The sequence below is a fragment of the Nothobranchius furzeri genome, chromosome 1 (assembly GCF_043380555.1).
Source record: "Nothobranchius furzeri strain GRZ-AD chromosome 1, NfurGRZ-RIMD1, whole genome shotgun sequence".
Lineage (NCBI taxonomy): Eukaryota > Metazoa > Chordata > Actinopteri > Cyprinodontiformes > Nothobranchiidae > Nothobranchius > Nothobranchius furzeri.
The window spans coordinates 62,833,888-62,849,193 of NC_091741.1; the positions used below are offsets into that span (position 1 = coordinate 62,833,888).

The 15,306-nt window shown below is 41.7% G+C and overlaps 1 protein-coding gene across 1 annotated transcript in view; it reads left to right on the plus strand.

The window, feature by feature from the left end:
* Positions 1 to 311: 311 nt before the first annotated feature.
* aldh1l2 (aldehyde dehydrogenase 1 family, member L2) overlaps positions 312 to 15,306 on the plus strand; it is a 38,947-nt gene continuing 23,952 nt past the window's right edge. The window contains exons 1-10 of the mRNA XM_054739467.2: positions 312 to 522; positions 3,058 to 3,202; positions 6,700 to 6,934; positions 8,063 to 8,228; positions 8,312 to 8,413; positions 9,431 to 9,520; positions 10,370 to 10,504; positions 10,585 to 10,710; positions 10,794 to 10,885; positions 14,498 to 14,642. Of these exons, the coding sequence (XP_054595442.2) occupies positions 475 to 522; positions 3,058 to 3,202; positions 6,700 to 6,934; positions 8,063 to 8,228; positions 8,312 to 8,413; positions 9,431 to 9,520; positions 10,370 to 10,504; positions 10,585 to 10,710; positions 10,794 to 10,885; positions 14,498 to 14,642 (1,284 nt within the window). The 5' untranslated portion in view covers positions 312 to 474. The remainder of the gene's footprint in view (positions 523 to 3,057; positions 3,203 to 6,699; positions 6,935 to 8,062; positions 8,229 to 8,311; positions 8,414 to 9,430; positions 9,521 to 10,369; positions 10,505 to 10,584; positions 10,711 to 10,793; positions 10,886 to 14,497; positions 14,643 to 15,306) is intronic.

The window sequence follows — 15,306 nt, forward strand, 5'->3', positions numbered from 1 at the left end:
TTGCACCTACTGTGGGATGGTGACCTCTGGATGACCTATAAAATAATGTCGAATATTTTAAAAACCATAGTGGCACAAACGACAATTTTAACGGCACAAATCACCACAAACGTAACACTAACCACTCCACCTATTTACGTGGTTTTCTGATGTGGGTGGGGGTGTCAGCGTGTCAGCTTTACCTACTGCTACGGCCAGTTTGGTTTCTCCCAGCCGGGAACGCGCCGCTGTTGAGTGCGTCGTGACTGCGCACGTTTGTGACGTAGCGCGTCCGTCTCCCAGCCGTGTTGAGTGCAAGCTGGCTGTGGCAAGCCCGAACTACGGCGACGGTAACTGCCTCCGACTCGCTCAGTGCTGTCATCACACACACACTCTCTCACACACACACACACACACACTCAAGGGGTAGGCATCAGAGCTCCACAGCAGGTGGACGTCATCCCATTTGTTTAATATACGTCAAACACCGCCATTATGTTGTGGACGGCGAGCCAAGTCTTACGGAAATTCTCCACCTCGTCCGTGAGTAACATTGATTTTTGCAGCTCCAGAGATTCGTGGTGCCTCTGTTTCATTAATATTTCCAACGGGTCGTAAGAGAGCGGGGTCAGTTCTGGTTGTAACAAGTCATCTAAAGCAGCTCTGCAGCTTCCTGTCTCGGTGTGTTTTGCTACGTTAGTGCATATCTGGCTGTCCTTACTGTCGTTACTGTAAGAAGTAGAGGAGTTGCATCATATGAGCCGTATCACCCTAAACCCTGCAGCCTGGTGGAGCTCCGTCCATCCCGTTAGTCCGAAGCTGTCTGCTGCTCTCAGGCGAACAGACCGCGGTGCAGCACCCAGAGACCATATGACCATTTATGTGTGCATGATGGGGAAACGTGAAACCTCCTCTGCCTGTTGCACGCATGTTCTTCTGCAGCCAGACTCACCAGTGTGGCCTTCTTCTACGGGAGCTAGGTCTCTGTAACCATGAATAACACATCACAAGTAGCTCTCTATAAGCAGATTTTAAATGGAAAGTGGGAACACGTTTGTATGATGTGAACTTGTTTCTACAATAGCTATAATTTTAGGGAACAATATCCTCTACCCATGTAAAAGTCATGTTTCATTCTAACACCAGTGATCCTATAGATCTTCATCAGTTTCACATGACAGATAGTAAATTATTCATGTTCTATTTGTTTCAGATTTTGACACATGAATAATTATTTATTTTATTTGATTGTGGCCTTTTTGGCTCTCCATATTCCCAGAATGTGGCACCTCCAAATCTGAGACCATGGTTCTCGCCCGGAAAAGGGTGGCTTGCCACCTCCGGGTCGGGGGAGAGGTCCTACCTCAAGTGGAGGAGTTTAAGTATCTCGGGGTCTTGTTCACGAGTGAGGGTAGGAGGGATCGGGAGATCGACAGGCGGATTGGTTCGGCGTCTGCAGTGATGCGGACGCTGAGCCGATCTGTCGTGGGGAAGAGGGAGCTGAGCCAGAAAGCCAGGCTCTCGATTTACCGGTCGATCTACGTCCCAATCCTCACCTATGGTCATGAGCTTTGGGTAATGACCGAAAGAACGAGATCGCGGATACAAGCGGCCGAAATGAGTTTCCTCCGTAGGGTGGCCGGGCTCAGCCGTAGAGATAGGGTGAGGAGCTCGGACATTCGGGAGGGACTCGGAGTAGAACCGCTGCTCCTCCGGATCGAAAGGAGCCAGTTGAGGTGGTTTGGGCATCTGGTCAGGATGCCTCCTGGACGCCTCCCCGGGGAGGTGTTTCGGGGATGTCCTGCCGGCAGAAGGCCCCCGGGTCGACCCAGGACACGTTGGAGAGGTTACATCTCCAATCTGGTCCGGGAACGCCTTGGGGTCCTGCCGGAGGAGCTGGTGGACAAGGCCGGGGAGAGGACGGCCTGGAGCTCCCTAATTGGGATGCTGCCCCCGCGACCCGGACCCGGATAAGCGGAGGAAGACGAAGACGAAGACATATTCCCAGAAATAGATGTTTTTGCTGGGTTTACCAAGGGTGAACACCACCTCACCCCTTCTGAATGCTTAAAGTTGGCCTCTTCAGCCTAAACTGTGTAACATGAAATGAACGGTGGTGTAAAGGTTAATAAAACGGGACTTTTTTGAGACTGGAGATTTGTTAGAATGGCAGCAGTCCTCCATGTGACCCTCTCGGACTAGCTGTTATCCCATCGATCTTGTCAGAATAAAACTCTTCAAAGTAGATTTGTTGAATCTCGATTTGGGTTTGCACAGAACGTTGTATTTTAGTGTGGAAAACACAGAATTTATTTATTACTTATTGTTAAAGAGCAAGTCACCCAAGACCCAGAGTCTTACTCCACCCACTTCCTGCTTGAAAAATGGGCCAAAAGAAGGGATTGCCTGGTGGACCGAGGAGGTCGCGCTGCGGCAGTGACTGACAACTGTAGAGCAGGCTACACCGACGGTTTTAGACAGAACATATGAATTTAGGGTTGCACTTACATGCCAAGATAATGACTACACACATCTACAGCTCTGTGATACACTCATTTATACAGTTTATCAGCAAAAAGAGTTGATTTGGGGGGTGACTCGCTCTTTAAACCTATATTAAATCCTCATTCCTAAAATGTAATCATACTGTGAAGTGAAAACTGGCCCCTTAATATATTTATTTATTTTGTTTAGCAATCCTGAGTTGTAGGATACATTTAAAATATTTCAAAGCTATTAATTTGAAACATGTAAGAATTTAGCATTGAGGGACCGTACCAAGTTACTGATGAGGTGGAGCTTCTGTCTAAACTGCTAAATTCAGAAACCCAGTGAATGCAGATTTATGTGTGCGCTTTATACACCGTAGCATGGATTTGTGCCACAAATGATGACTGCGTCTGTTGAAAAAGATTTAGATGACTGTTTCTTTTACCCCAACAGATTTATTCTAATTTAATGCTACAAGTAAAATAATTGGATTTAACAGACGTTCAATTTCATATGTATTTTTGTATTTTCCTGCACAAAAAATACACACTGAATAAATCTAACGCTGGTTGTTTGTTCTCCTTACAGCATTATTACCAGAATAAGCTTAAACTAGCCATAATTGGTCAGAGTGTGTTTGGTCAAGAGGTGTACATCAACCTGAGGAAGCAGGGTCACAAGGTCGTGGGGGTTTTCACTGTTCCTGACAAAGATGGCAAGGCAGACCCTTTGGGTAAGTTATGTTGGATACCTGCTTTCTCACAAAAACACGTGTTCCCTTTCATTTTATCAGAGAAATGTCTTTTTGTGAATAAATATTGAAAAGAAGCGTTTGTGCTTGGAGAAGACTTTGGGTCCCTTTGATTCTCAGCCCCCCCCCCCCCCCCCCCCCCCCCATAATAAGTTAAACCCTTATTTCCAAGAGTGTTTGGATTGTTTGTCTTGGATCCCAACAGTGGCTCCCAGAGGCCTGTGCCGTGGCTGAGGTAGATGCGTGTTGACTGTACTGTGCTCCTGGACAAAGATGGCCCTTTATCCTGTATTAGCTGAGGGCTACTGGCTCCATTGTTTGTGTTGCATGGTCTAGATATGCAGCACTGAGGTGACAAATCTGTGTACTCATTCCACAAGGCATCAAACACATGTTGATCATTACTTCACACCCTTATTTTGACCATATTCTACTTTCCTCTCTGGAGAAGTTTGAGTCTGTTTTTCTGCCTCTTACCTTCTGGCTTTTGCATCCCTGCAGGCTTGAGACTTTATATGTCTTCTTGTGTTTTAATTCTTCTGCCTTTATAATAAACAGACATCAGAGGTGGGACTTATTTAGAGAACATGGGCTGATAAGGTTTATTGCAGTTTTTGTAGCTGTGTGTCTAGATAAATCCGGCTCAGACTGGCCCTAACCCCTGCCCTCATCTAAGTGAACTTCCTCTAACAGTCTGATCGCTGTACAGAGGTCACCTGGGTCCCTTCACTTGAGATACTTCAGAAACTCCTTACGTTGTAGTGGATGTTGAGACTAGCACAAAATTAGAATATACAGCTTTACATTTAATTGTGTTGCAACTTAGAACAAACATTCGTATGTGTTCATCTCCAGGAGGACGTGTTAATAGCAGGATTTGAGTTTGTTCTAGTTGATTTTGACTCTGAAGGAAACAGGAACTAAAGCAGTACAGGACCAGTGAACATGATCATGTTCAAAGGTGCCCTAGAATTTAAATCCACATTTATAATGTTGTTGTTAGTGATCTTCTAAAGGCCACAGAGAAATGGTTTGACCTGAGAAAAGCTGGCATAACATGATGTAGGCGTAGACACACCACCTTAAATCTGATGATCCAACCCACTTTAACTACAGCAATGTATAAATGTTGGTCACCCACGGTAATGCCAACTGCTGAACCATGCTAGTCTGAGCTACTGCTAACATCCTTGTTAGATGAGAGGAAAACAACAAGGAAGTATATAGGAGCACTCATGTTCCAGGATGTAATGGGAATATTGTTGTCAAAAAAATCAATACCTAGATATAAATCGATACCAAAAGTGGTATTTAAATTAGATATTCCATCCCTGTGGTATCGATATTATGGAGTCTCACAGCCTTCTTCAAGTACACCGACACGCACGACAGCCAGATGCCGTAAAGCAGCCTCCGCCTCCCAGACAAACAGAAGAAGAAGACGCCGCATGGCTACATTGCAATTTCCCACGCGAGTTGTCTCCGATCCAAGTTTTGTTAACAATGGCAACAGTGAATTTGGGAGGCGCTTCACAGCCCAACTTAATTAGCATACCAAGTCCGACACGTAGTTGTATATTCACGCTTATGAGCTTAAAGGAAACTCCCGTTTATTGCAACCCGGACTTCATTTCTAGCATGCAGTACGTTTGTTTACTCACGCTGACAACTTTGGTGCTACTTGGATTCCCCGGGGTATTTAGATCCATCGGCGAATCGCCATCAGTGTATATCCATATAACGGGTGCGGACGGGCACCCATGGTGCAGCCTCGAAATAAGACATTATCTGCACCAAAACATCTCAATGTCGAAAGGTTTTGTTAGGAATCATTAACATGATTCCCCTGTTCGTTTGGAGCTAGTCTAGGCGTGAACAGACTAGCCGCGGCTAATCTAACGGGCGCTTTTAATAACGTCACTGCCGTGCGCCAATCTGTTTTTATTAAGATTACCAGTAGATGTACCTTTGTCCTACTGTGGAGAAATTCGTTTTCTCCCTTTATTGACCAACAGAGATGTTTAAAAGTACAGAACAAAACATATGGCATTACATCTTATGACAAAAATGCACCTTAAACAAAGTTTAAGCAGCAAAACATCACTCTGCAAATAGTGTATATATAGTGAGACAATTCATGATTTAAAGTGTTAACTTTCACCAGTTTTTGTATGCACTTTTTAAAAAATGCTGATACTTGAAAGGTTTAAGCACTTTACACACTTAATTCTTAACATTAAATTTTTGCAATATAAATTGAGGAATGTTATTTTTTGAATAAACTTGTTCAATAAATTTGTGTTTTTAAATAGTATCGAAATCGAGCATCGAGTTTTTTCCAAGTATCGAATCGAGTTTGAAATTTTAGTATCGTGACAACCCTAAATGGGAATACCCAGATTATGAGTGCATTCATATGAGTTGTCGTTCTCGATCATAAGCAACATATCCAAAGCTCACTTCTTTGTTGATTATTTTAAATATGTCAGAAATACAAATTACATACAGACTATACACAATGACATGAATAATATTTGATCCTTTGAAAAAAATGTAGCTAGAAATTAGGGCTGGTCGATTGATCGAATTTTAATGACCATTACGGTCTGGGTTCTGAATGATTATAAAAACAAAATGAGACGATTATTTTCTCCTCTTTGGTGCTGCTTCGAGATTGAAATCAAGTGCACCTCCCACACAGCGTTTCTAACTTAGCAACTTTGTTGCCATTTCTAACAATTTTTCAAATCCCCTTCTTGAACTTTTTCCCCAAAGCACCTAGAAAACAACATAGAAACATTTCTGGTAACCCGTAGCTACTTTCTGTAGAACTTTGTCATCGATATTCCCTTCAGGTTAGCTAAACCCTCAACCTGCGTTCCGATCCTTTAGGAAAGGGAATGGATGTGTGCATGTGCAGCACGATCAGGTTACATCGACTGACCAATCATAAACTTTTTCTCGGTGGATCTCATTCGCTCACAAAACCAGTTGTTTTACAAGCTAAATAAAACCAAGATACAGCGAGCCATATGAGGTGGATTTATGTTTTATCAGGGCTGCAAACTCTCACACGATGAATGGAAGACGCATATTTTTACTCTCTTCGTGCACTCTCACACCACACCTCCAGCTTCTCACGTTGATAAATAATAATCTCTCTGGGTGACATGTTGCATCGTGCTGCTACACACACTCCCCTACGGCACCGCTGGACAGGACTAAATAGTTATCATGCAGCAGGTTGTGGAGGTTTACTACAACATAGCAGTTTATATGTTCTGTGTTTTATATTGCAAATGTTTGCACTCAGTAGCTCTCTTGTTGTCAGTATGTGGAGTATTTGTGTTACCAATGCTAATTAAAGATTGTGTTAAATAATCGAGATCTCAATTTTAGTAAAAAAAATCGTGATTGTGATTTTTGCCATAACAGAGCATTAAAGTTTAGTAATTTTCTCCTTTTATTTCCTCCCCTAGCGACAGCAGCAGAGAAGGATGGGACACCGGTGTTCAAGTTTCCAAGGTGGCGGGTCAAAGGGAAGCCCATCCCAGATGTGGTGGAGGCGTATAAGTCCGTGGGAGCAGAGCTCAACGTCATGCCCTTCTGTTCCCAGTTCATCCCCATGAATGTCATCGACCATCCGGAGCATGGCTCTATCATCTATCATCCCTCCATTCTGCCTCTGCACAGAGGAGCTTCTGCTATCAACTGGTGAGGAAGAGGACAGGTGGACCACTCTCGTTCTCATGCTGACTTCTAAGTCTCAGTCCTAATCCATGTTTAGGTCTGCTGGTTTTCTTATCTCTCCTTTGGGCTGCCTGGTCTCCACCCTCATGACCTCTTTGCTCCTGTTTCACTTTGCAGAAATGAAAGACTTCTGTTTGTTTTAATGTGTGGAAACAGATCGTCCCTCAGTCTGCCTTGAGACAGAGACATACGATGGGTTAAGGCATCAGGACGTGAAATTCTCATTCCTGATCTATAATTTATATAATCCTAGTTTCTCCAGTATCTCTCAGAGATTCTTTATGGTTGTTGCATCCTAAATTGTCTGACTTCATAACAGGTAAAAAAAAAAAAAAAGTTGATTTGAAACTTTCTTTGATTTTCTAACATAGCAGGAAAAAGTAAATTTAAGAAATCAGCACTCGACCCAACAGACCCATGCTTTCACCAGTATTAATGTTTAATGTCCATCCATTCATTCTCCTCCGATTATCCGAGGTCGGGTTGAAGGGGGTAAAAGGTCCTGGAAGGAACCCCCGACTTCCCTATCCCTAGCTCCCACCGGGGGATCAAAAGGCTTTCCCATGCCAGAGAGGACAGGTCATCCCTCCAGCAAGATCTGGGTGTTTCAATGGCGAAGACCTGGAAAATCTCCAGAGGGGAGCGACCAGTAGGCTTCCTAGACACCCACACCACCTCAGCTGACTTGTTTTGATGTGGAGGAGCAGTGGCTCTACTCTGACTTCCTCGTGAATGATGGAGCTCCTAACCTTGTCTGTAAGGCTGGACCCGGTTGGTGGCTACTCTGTGAGGAAGCTCATTTCGGCTGCTCGTGCTGTAATACTTAGGAAATTGGCATGCATCAACTTTTGATGCATGAAAGACTTTTGATGTGATACCAAAAGACAATTGATATCTTCCTGTTTCACGTTCTCAAACTTCCAGGATCACCCCAACTCAAAAGTTAAGGTCATCGATTAAATTCTGATTTGTGTTAGTAGAGGTTCGTAGCCACAGCGACTGATGTCTTCCACAGATTTTACTGTCACTTTGTCTGTTTTCTACAAATAAGTTCTTTGTGTTTTAAAAAAAACAGCCTTGATGTGCTTCTAGGACCCTGATCCATGGTGACAGAAGAGCTGGTTTCACAGTGTTCTGGGCCGATGATGGGCTGGACACTGGTCCCATTCTGCTCCAGAGAGAATGTTCCGTTGAGCCCAATGACACAGTGGACACACTATATAACCGCTTCCTCTTCCCAGAGGGCATCAAAGCCATGGTAACTAGTTGTAATTTAACCTGGGCATGTACTAACCCTACAGAAACACCATACTGTGGACTGAACTGTCACACCTGGGCTAGGTGGAGTCGGTACAGCTCATCGCTGATGGGAAAGCTCCACGAATTCCTCAGACAGAGGAAGGAGCGAGCTACGAGGGGATCCAGAGGAAGTCCAATGCTAAGGTGGGACTTCAACTGCACAAACAGTAGCTGCAGGTTAGCAACCTGAGTATGTGGTGGATCTGGAAGACCAACAGGGCAACTTCCCAGTTCCTGTGGATGCTTTAAATCCATGAAAATACTTGCATTTTCTCAGAGCTTTGAAAGTGCTTCTGTTTTTAATAAAGTGGTGAGACTCTTAAGTGAAGCTGGTCAGAGCATAGCCACTTTTATGAGATGAGGAAGTTAAAAGTTACCTCAAGACAAAAATGTCAATAAAAACTAGGGACGCTCTGATATGAATGTTTTGGTTCATGTCGATATCCAATATTAATATTGCTATCATGAACGTTAACCGATACTTACCGATATTGCAAATATATCATCCCGACATTTTCAACTCAACGTAAAAGCGACCACACCACCTACATTTCTCCTGTGCTTCTGCACCCTCACAAACCTTGTGCTGCATCACACGACTAGTCAATACCACAACTCAAGATCAGTTCAAGGTGCTGGAAAAGTTTAAAAAATACCCTAAAGTGTATAAGTAGGATTTTGGCTACTTGCTAGATTTATTTATATAATAAAAGCTCACTGCAGGATTGTATTTCTCCCGTTTAACGCTCCTCTGTTAGAAACCTCTGTGGACACCAACAGAAGCAGCGAGTGTGAATCCACCACCAGATCATGTTTTACAGCCACTCAAAGCCAGGCTGATGCACGGTGTGTCCTTCTCAGTGTCGACTTGTTGAGCTGCTTTTACAGAAGGAGGTGTGGTGCAGCTCAGTTCAGTGAAACAGCAGCTGACTGGTCCAGTCTATAAGTAGAAAAGGGGGCGGGACTGATCTTAACTGCTTTCTGATTCGTCACTTAGCACCACATTGCTAGCAGCACGTCGCAGTGGGTTATTCTTAGTCAAGGAGTTGATTTTCCATGGTGTGTATTCATGAGCTCCCCAGGGAGCCGCAACAGCAGCCAGTGTTTAACGTGAATCTGAGCCATCATCAGTGTTGACTCCCGTCTCCACGTGTCTCTCAGGTTCACTTGGTCCAGCCAGCTGAGGCCATCCACAACTGGATCCGGGGCCACGACAAAGTCCCTGGAGCTTGGACTGTCCTGGACGGCCAGGTTGGTTTTCTGGAAGTCAAGAAAATAAACAGTGAAGCTGTTAGCGATATTGACATTTTTGGTTTCTTAGTGTGAAGATGGGTTTTTGTAATTATTTTTAAAAAAATGTCAAAATTAAATTAAATTGTCCTGTGAATGTTTGATTGTAAAATAAAAAGGAATTTAATGGAAAACCTGTTTCCTGAACTAAACATGTGATTACTAAGAATATAAAATATAAGGTAGTTCTTGGTCAAAATAAACAAAAGCATGTTAATATTTTCCCTGATTTCATCTTATTGTAAAGCCTCAGAGACTGAATCAAACATCTTGGGCTGAAGAGATCAGAACTTTGCTGATAGATATTTATTAGGGATGGACAATATATCTGCATCAATATCGTTATCGGCCGATGTTAGTCATCTTTTAACATATCGAATCGGTTCGATAAACAAAACCGGGCCGATATTAACAATCAATAATATTTCCATCTCGTCTTCATTTGTTTGCCTGTTTCAGAGGGTGAGGGGGTGATGTGTAATTGTTTAGTCATGTGAACAGTGAGTGTAATCATCTCAGAACTGTAAATGTGTGTGGTGTGTGTACATAATAACTTAAATTCAGCTTTAATAATGTAATTCTATACAAAATCAGCAGATTTTAGAAGCATTAATGTCAGTATATCGGTATGGGCAAATATCAGTTATTGGCCATAACAGTGAGCTTAATATTGGTATCGGCCCAATTTCATATCGGTGCATCACTAATATTTATAATAAAGTCATAAAATATAAAAAAAGTTCCCGCAGGTATCTCATGTAATAACCGTTACAGATTATCGTGTGTGTGTGTGTGTGTGTGTTTAATCAGGCTGTGACTCTTTATGGCTCGTCCATGGTGGATGGTCCAGTTCCAGCCGGACAGCCCGTGGACATCGAGGGTGCTTCTCAGCCTGGTCTCATCACAAAGAGTGGGCTGGTGCTGTTTGGGACTGATGGGAAAGCTGTGAGTTTCACATGACTTGTTTGGTTTCTGGGTTATTCAAACACAGCAGGTGCTACTGTGAACGTCTGTTTGATCTGCAGCTCCAGGTGAAGAATCTGCAGTTTGAAGATGGAAAAATGATCCCTGCGTCTAAATACTTCTCCTCTGGAGAAAGCTCCAGCGTGCAGCTCACTGATGATGAGAAGAAGATGGCTGAGGAAATAAGGGCGAGTAAACCAGGCTGTTTGTTTTTATTTACCATAATATTAATAACGGAAAACCTCACAGCATTTTTCTTCTTTCATTACAGAATGTCTGGAAGGGCATCCTCAGTAATGTAGCAGCCATTGAGGACACCACTGACTTCTTTAAGTCTGGAGCTGCATCCATGGATGTTGTTAGGTGAGGAGCTGATCCAGAAGGATCCACCTGTACCCAGTCATCTTTAGCATGAGTTCAAAAACATCACCTGGGCATGTTTGCTTTTTAGGCTTCAGGACTAAAGATGAGCTGAACTTTACAAGATTCTAACATTTATTTAAATGGGTTTAAATCTAACATCACGCGTTCAAAAGCACACAGCTGATTCCAGCCACGAGCACAAATGAAGCCAAAATGGAAAGGCTTTGAGGAAAAGGTCTAGCCTTGTGGTGGTGGGTGACACAGCCTTATATCAACATTATATCACAATGTCTCGAGGAAATTGTGATATTCATGGAAACATACACTAGGGATGTAAGAAAATATTGATGCTCTGAAATAACATAAGTTTTCTTCTTTCTGTCCCCTTTTCGTTTTGGTTTGAGTAACTTAAAATTTGTGTGTTGATGCTTTTCTTTTTTTTTAGATAAATGAAAATAAAAATTAGAAAAAAAAATTATATATATATATATATATATATATATATATATATATATATATATATATATATATATATATATATATATATATATATATATAAATTTTTTTTATGGTGCTGAATGGATATTAAAAAGTATCATTTTTTGCTTTGAGAATTTACATGTTAACATTAGTGTGGTACAATTCAAACTCTGACTGCTAGGTGGCAGCAGTTTTAACCGACTTCATTCTTATTGAACACAGGTGCCCAACTCCGGTGTCGGTACATCGTCTGCTCGGGTGCAGGATCGGCTCGGGGTCCTTCGACTGCCGATGACGTCAAAGTAGTTGATTGGCTGAACATGAAGCTTACAGAAGTGACGTTATCACGTTATGAATTTGATTGGTCAGAACAAATTTGCGGTCGTAGTCTGAGCGGTTGTATTCCTGTAGTCCAAAAATCAACACTTTTTGGAGAAAATATGTTTGAATTTCTAAAGGAAATGTAAAATATAAGCAAATGATAAACGGTGACCCTCAAAAGCTCTTGATGTTGATGAAATGGGCAAAATAAAATATAAGAACTTTATTGAAAGACACCAAGCAATATTTTGAATCAAAGAATGTATTTATATAACAACTAAGGAAATATACAGACGAACTCCACATTAATACAAATAGATATGGCTTCACATATAAGAACTGTTCTAGTTATTGTCAGTCCGATGTTGGTTTTACGCAGTTTCACATTCTTTACAAAACAAAGATAATATGGTGTTTTATTAACAAATTACAATTATAAAGAAAACATTTAGGTGTTAACAAACAAGAATTTATTAACAAAACTGCTGATTTCTCCAAAACGTGTGTGTGAAAGCCAAGTAGATTTGCAATAATGTGACGTCATCGGCAGTTGAAGGACCCCGTGCCGATCATGTACCGACACCGGTCCTCGAGGGCCGCTGTCCTACACAATTTAGTGTTTTCCCTGTTTCAACACACCTGATTTCAATCAGCAGGGTTTTAACAGGTTTCTGGTGAGCTTGATGAGCTTCTGCACAGGTGAATAGACTGTGTTGGAAAAGGCCAGGAAACAACAAAAAGATGCAGGATACCGGCCCTGTTGAACATCAAGATCTCATGATAACACTGGATATGTCCTGGAAGCATCAGAACAGATTTTTTCAAATTAAATTAAACATATTTTTATTTAAAAACTACATTAAAAAGTTGCAAATATCATTTGGCTTTAATGTTGCAATATATTGTATCACTTCTCTTGTATTGTGATATAAATCGTTTCACTACAATACACCAACACTAAATAATTATAATACAAATGAAACGTGAAAATTAGATGATGGTGCAAAAGCTCATTTGTGTCAGTAATTCAGCTTAGACTGAGAGACCATCTAAAGGCTCAGGAATCCTTTCCAGGTGTTAAGGATTCATTAGCTGAAAGTGTGACACTTTGAGTCTAGAATATTGAACCTTTTCACAATATTCTGTCTATATATAACTGTGTGAGATTTTGAATGTGGGGTTATCATAAGCTGTAAGCTATAATCATCACAGTTTTAACAAATAAAGGCTTGAAATATCTCAGTTTGCACGGAATAAGTTTATCTCATAGATTAGTTCCAGTTTTAAGTAGAACTATTGAATTAAATTAACTTTTGCACCATATTCAAACATTTTCAGCTTCGTCTGTATTTTATTGCTAGTTGCAACATATCCTGAATATTTTCGACAGAAAATGACCCAAAAGAGCATTTTCCGTCTTCGGCTGAACACCTAATTTACCAAAACAACACGGCCGAAACAGGCCGTCAGATGAACCCCGTTTTTGTTTCCTCTCGCTCCGCCCTCATGTGGCAACTTGCTTTTTGCTTCATAAAAACTACGTTCGTACTGATTTCAACAGTAAAGTTTCCCCCCCTTTGGTAATGATGATTTATTACTATTGTTGGAATATTCATATCAATCATGTGATGTACTTTTTCCTGCAGTGTCACATCCATCCGTCTGCCCGGCAATTATTTTTATTATTTTTACTTCTTTTACATTCCAGCCAAGTCTGTCACTACTAGCAGTGTTTTTACCATTCTTTCTACACCCACCATATCCTGAACACAGTGAATCATGCGTGTGTGAAGCGTGTGTGTTCTCATGAAGCACACAGACATCACCTTCTTCACTGGACGAGTGAATATCATCATCAGAGGGTGAATATTACCCTTCAGACCTGTCTGTGTTGTAGGTTTCTCCTCTCTATTATATAATAATATTCACCCTCTCTGAGCTCCACTCGTCTCCTCTCCTCCTCTGCTCGGTCGGGAGCCTCCGAGGGGGCAGATTTCAAACTGTAATTGATGGGAGTTTACGGTCGTCCACAGCAGACCTTTCAGTTAGAAGCCTGTACATTTATAATTACATTTATTTATAATTCATTATTTTTTAACGTACACAGGTGGGGTCAAGTAAAACGTGTTATATAGAATTTTAATTTCTATTGTGCATTGTTGTTTTGTCGGTGCTAACTTAATATTTTCATGGTTTGGATTTTAGTGAGGTCAGGACACATCGTAGCCATGAATGGTTCTTATTACTGACAATCATTTATTTCGGCCACGAGTTTCCATATCGGTGCAAACAACTAAAGGGTGTTCGTATTACTGAGGGAAATGCCTTCCCACCCCAGAACAGCTGTTAAACATTACTTAAGTAGTTTAAATGGCCGCTTCTTCCAGGGCTCTGCTCCTGTCATGACACATCTCTGATTTTAGACACAGGTGTAAACAAAGAAACAAACAAAACAATCAAATATAAACATCATCTGTTGGCCTAAAAGCCCCTCGCCACATTATCAGTACGGTTCATCAGCTAGTCTTCCTGTCATTAAAGTGACTTGGTAATCAATTCAGAGATGTTTTTCAGATCTTCCAGTTGTACGTTTTCCTGGTTTAGTGGTAACGGCGTTTCATGTTTAGTTGAAGCTCTGTTCTCTCGTATCTACACTCAGCTCATCATGAAGGCTCTCTCTGGAGTTTTGAACAATATCACCACCCAACATTTATAGTAGTCCCTATATGTTAGGAGCTGTCCACCCTTCTGGCCAGGAGGTGACTGCAGGTGCTGTTCAGACTGATGAAGAGCCATCGTCTGTGTGTTCAGGTTAGTGGAGGAGGTCAAGCAGCGGTGTGCTGGGGTCCAGCTGCAGAACGAGGACGTGTACATGGCCACCACCTTCCAGGACTTCATCCAGATGTTTGTTCGTAAGCTGAGAGGAGAGGAGGAGGAGGAGCTGGTCATCAGCTATGTGAGTGTCACACAGTGTGTGTGTGTGTGTGTGTGTGTGTGTGTGTGTGTGTGTGTGTGTGTGTGTGTGTGTGTGTGTGTGTGCACTTGTTTTCATGACATCTGAGGACAATTTTATGATAACACACTCACAAAATGAGGACGCTCGGAAAAATGAGGACATTTTTGAGGTCCTCATTTTTCTGAGCCTTCTAAAGTGTTCTAGAGGCCCCCAACATGCTCCCAAACCAAAAATCTCGAATGTCCTGAAATATCACAATTTTTTGAAAAAGTGTGTTTAAGTGTGTTTAGCGTTTTTGCTCACTTTCAGTTTCGCCGCCTACTGGCCAGTTTTGGAACAAAACACACTTTAAACACACTTTCAGTGACGTCACTCTGCGAGTCCTCATTTTGTATGTGTGTCAGACACAATAACACATTTGATCCAGGTTATACCCTTCTTGGGGCTTAAGCAAGGGTAACAACAATTAAATCAAGCAAATCTTGACAAAAATGAAGATTCAGTTTAGATTCACTTTAGATTCAGTTATCAGTGCCTGCACATCTTGGGTTTTTTTTGTTGTTGTTGACAAAATGTCTCAAAATATAAAGTTTCAACATTTGTCAAATTATATTACTATTATTTAATGAGTCTTACTTCTCAAGATCAATGCACAAATTGTCTG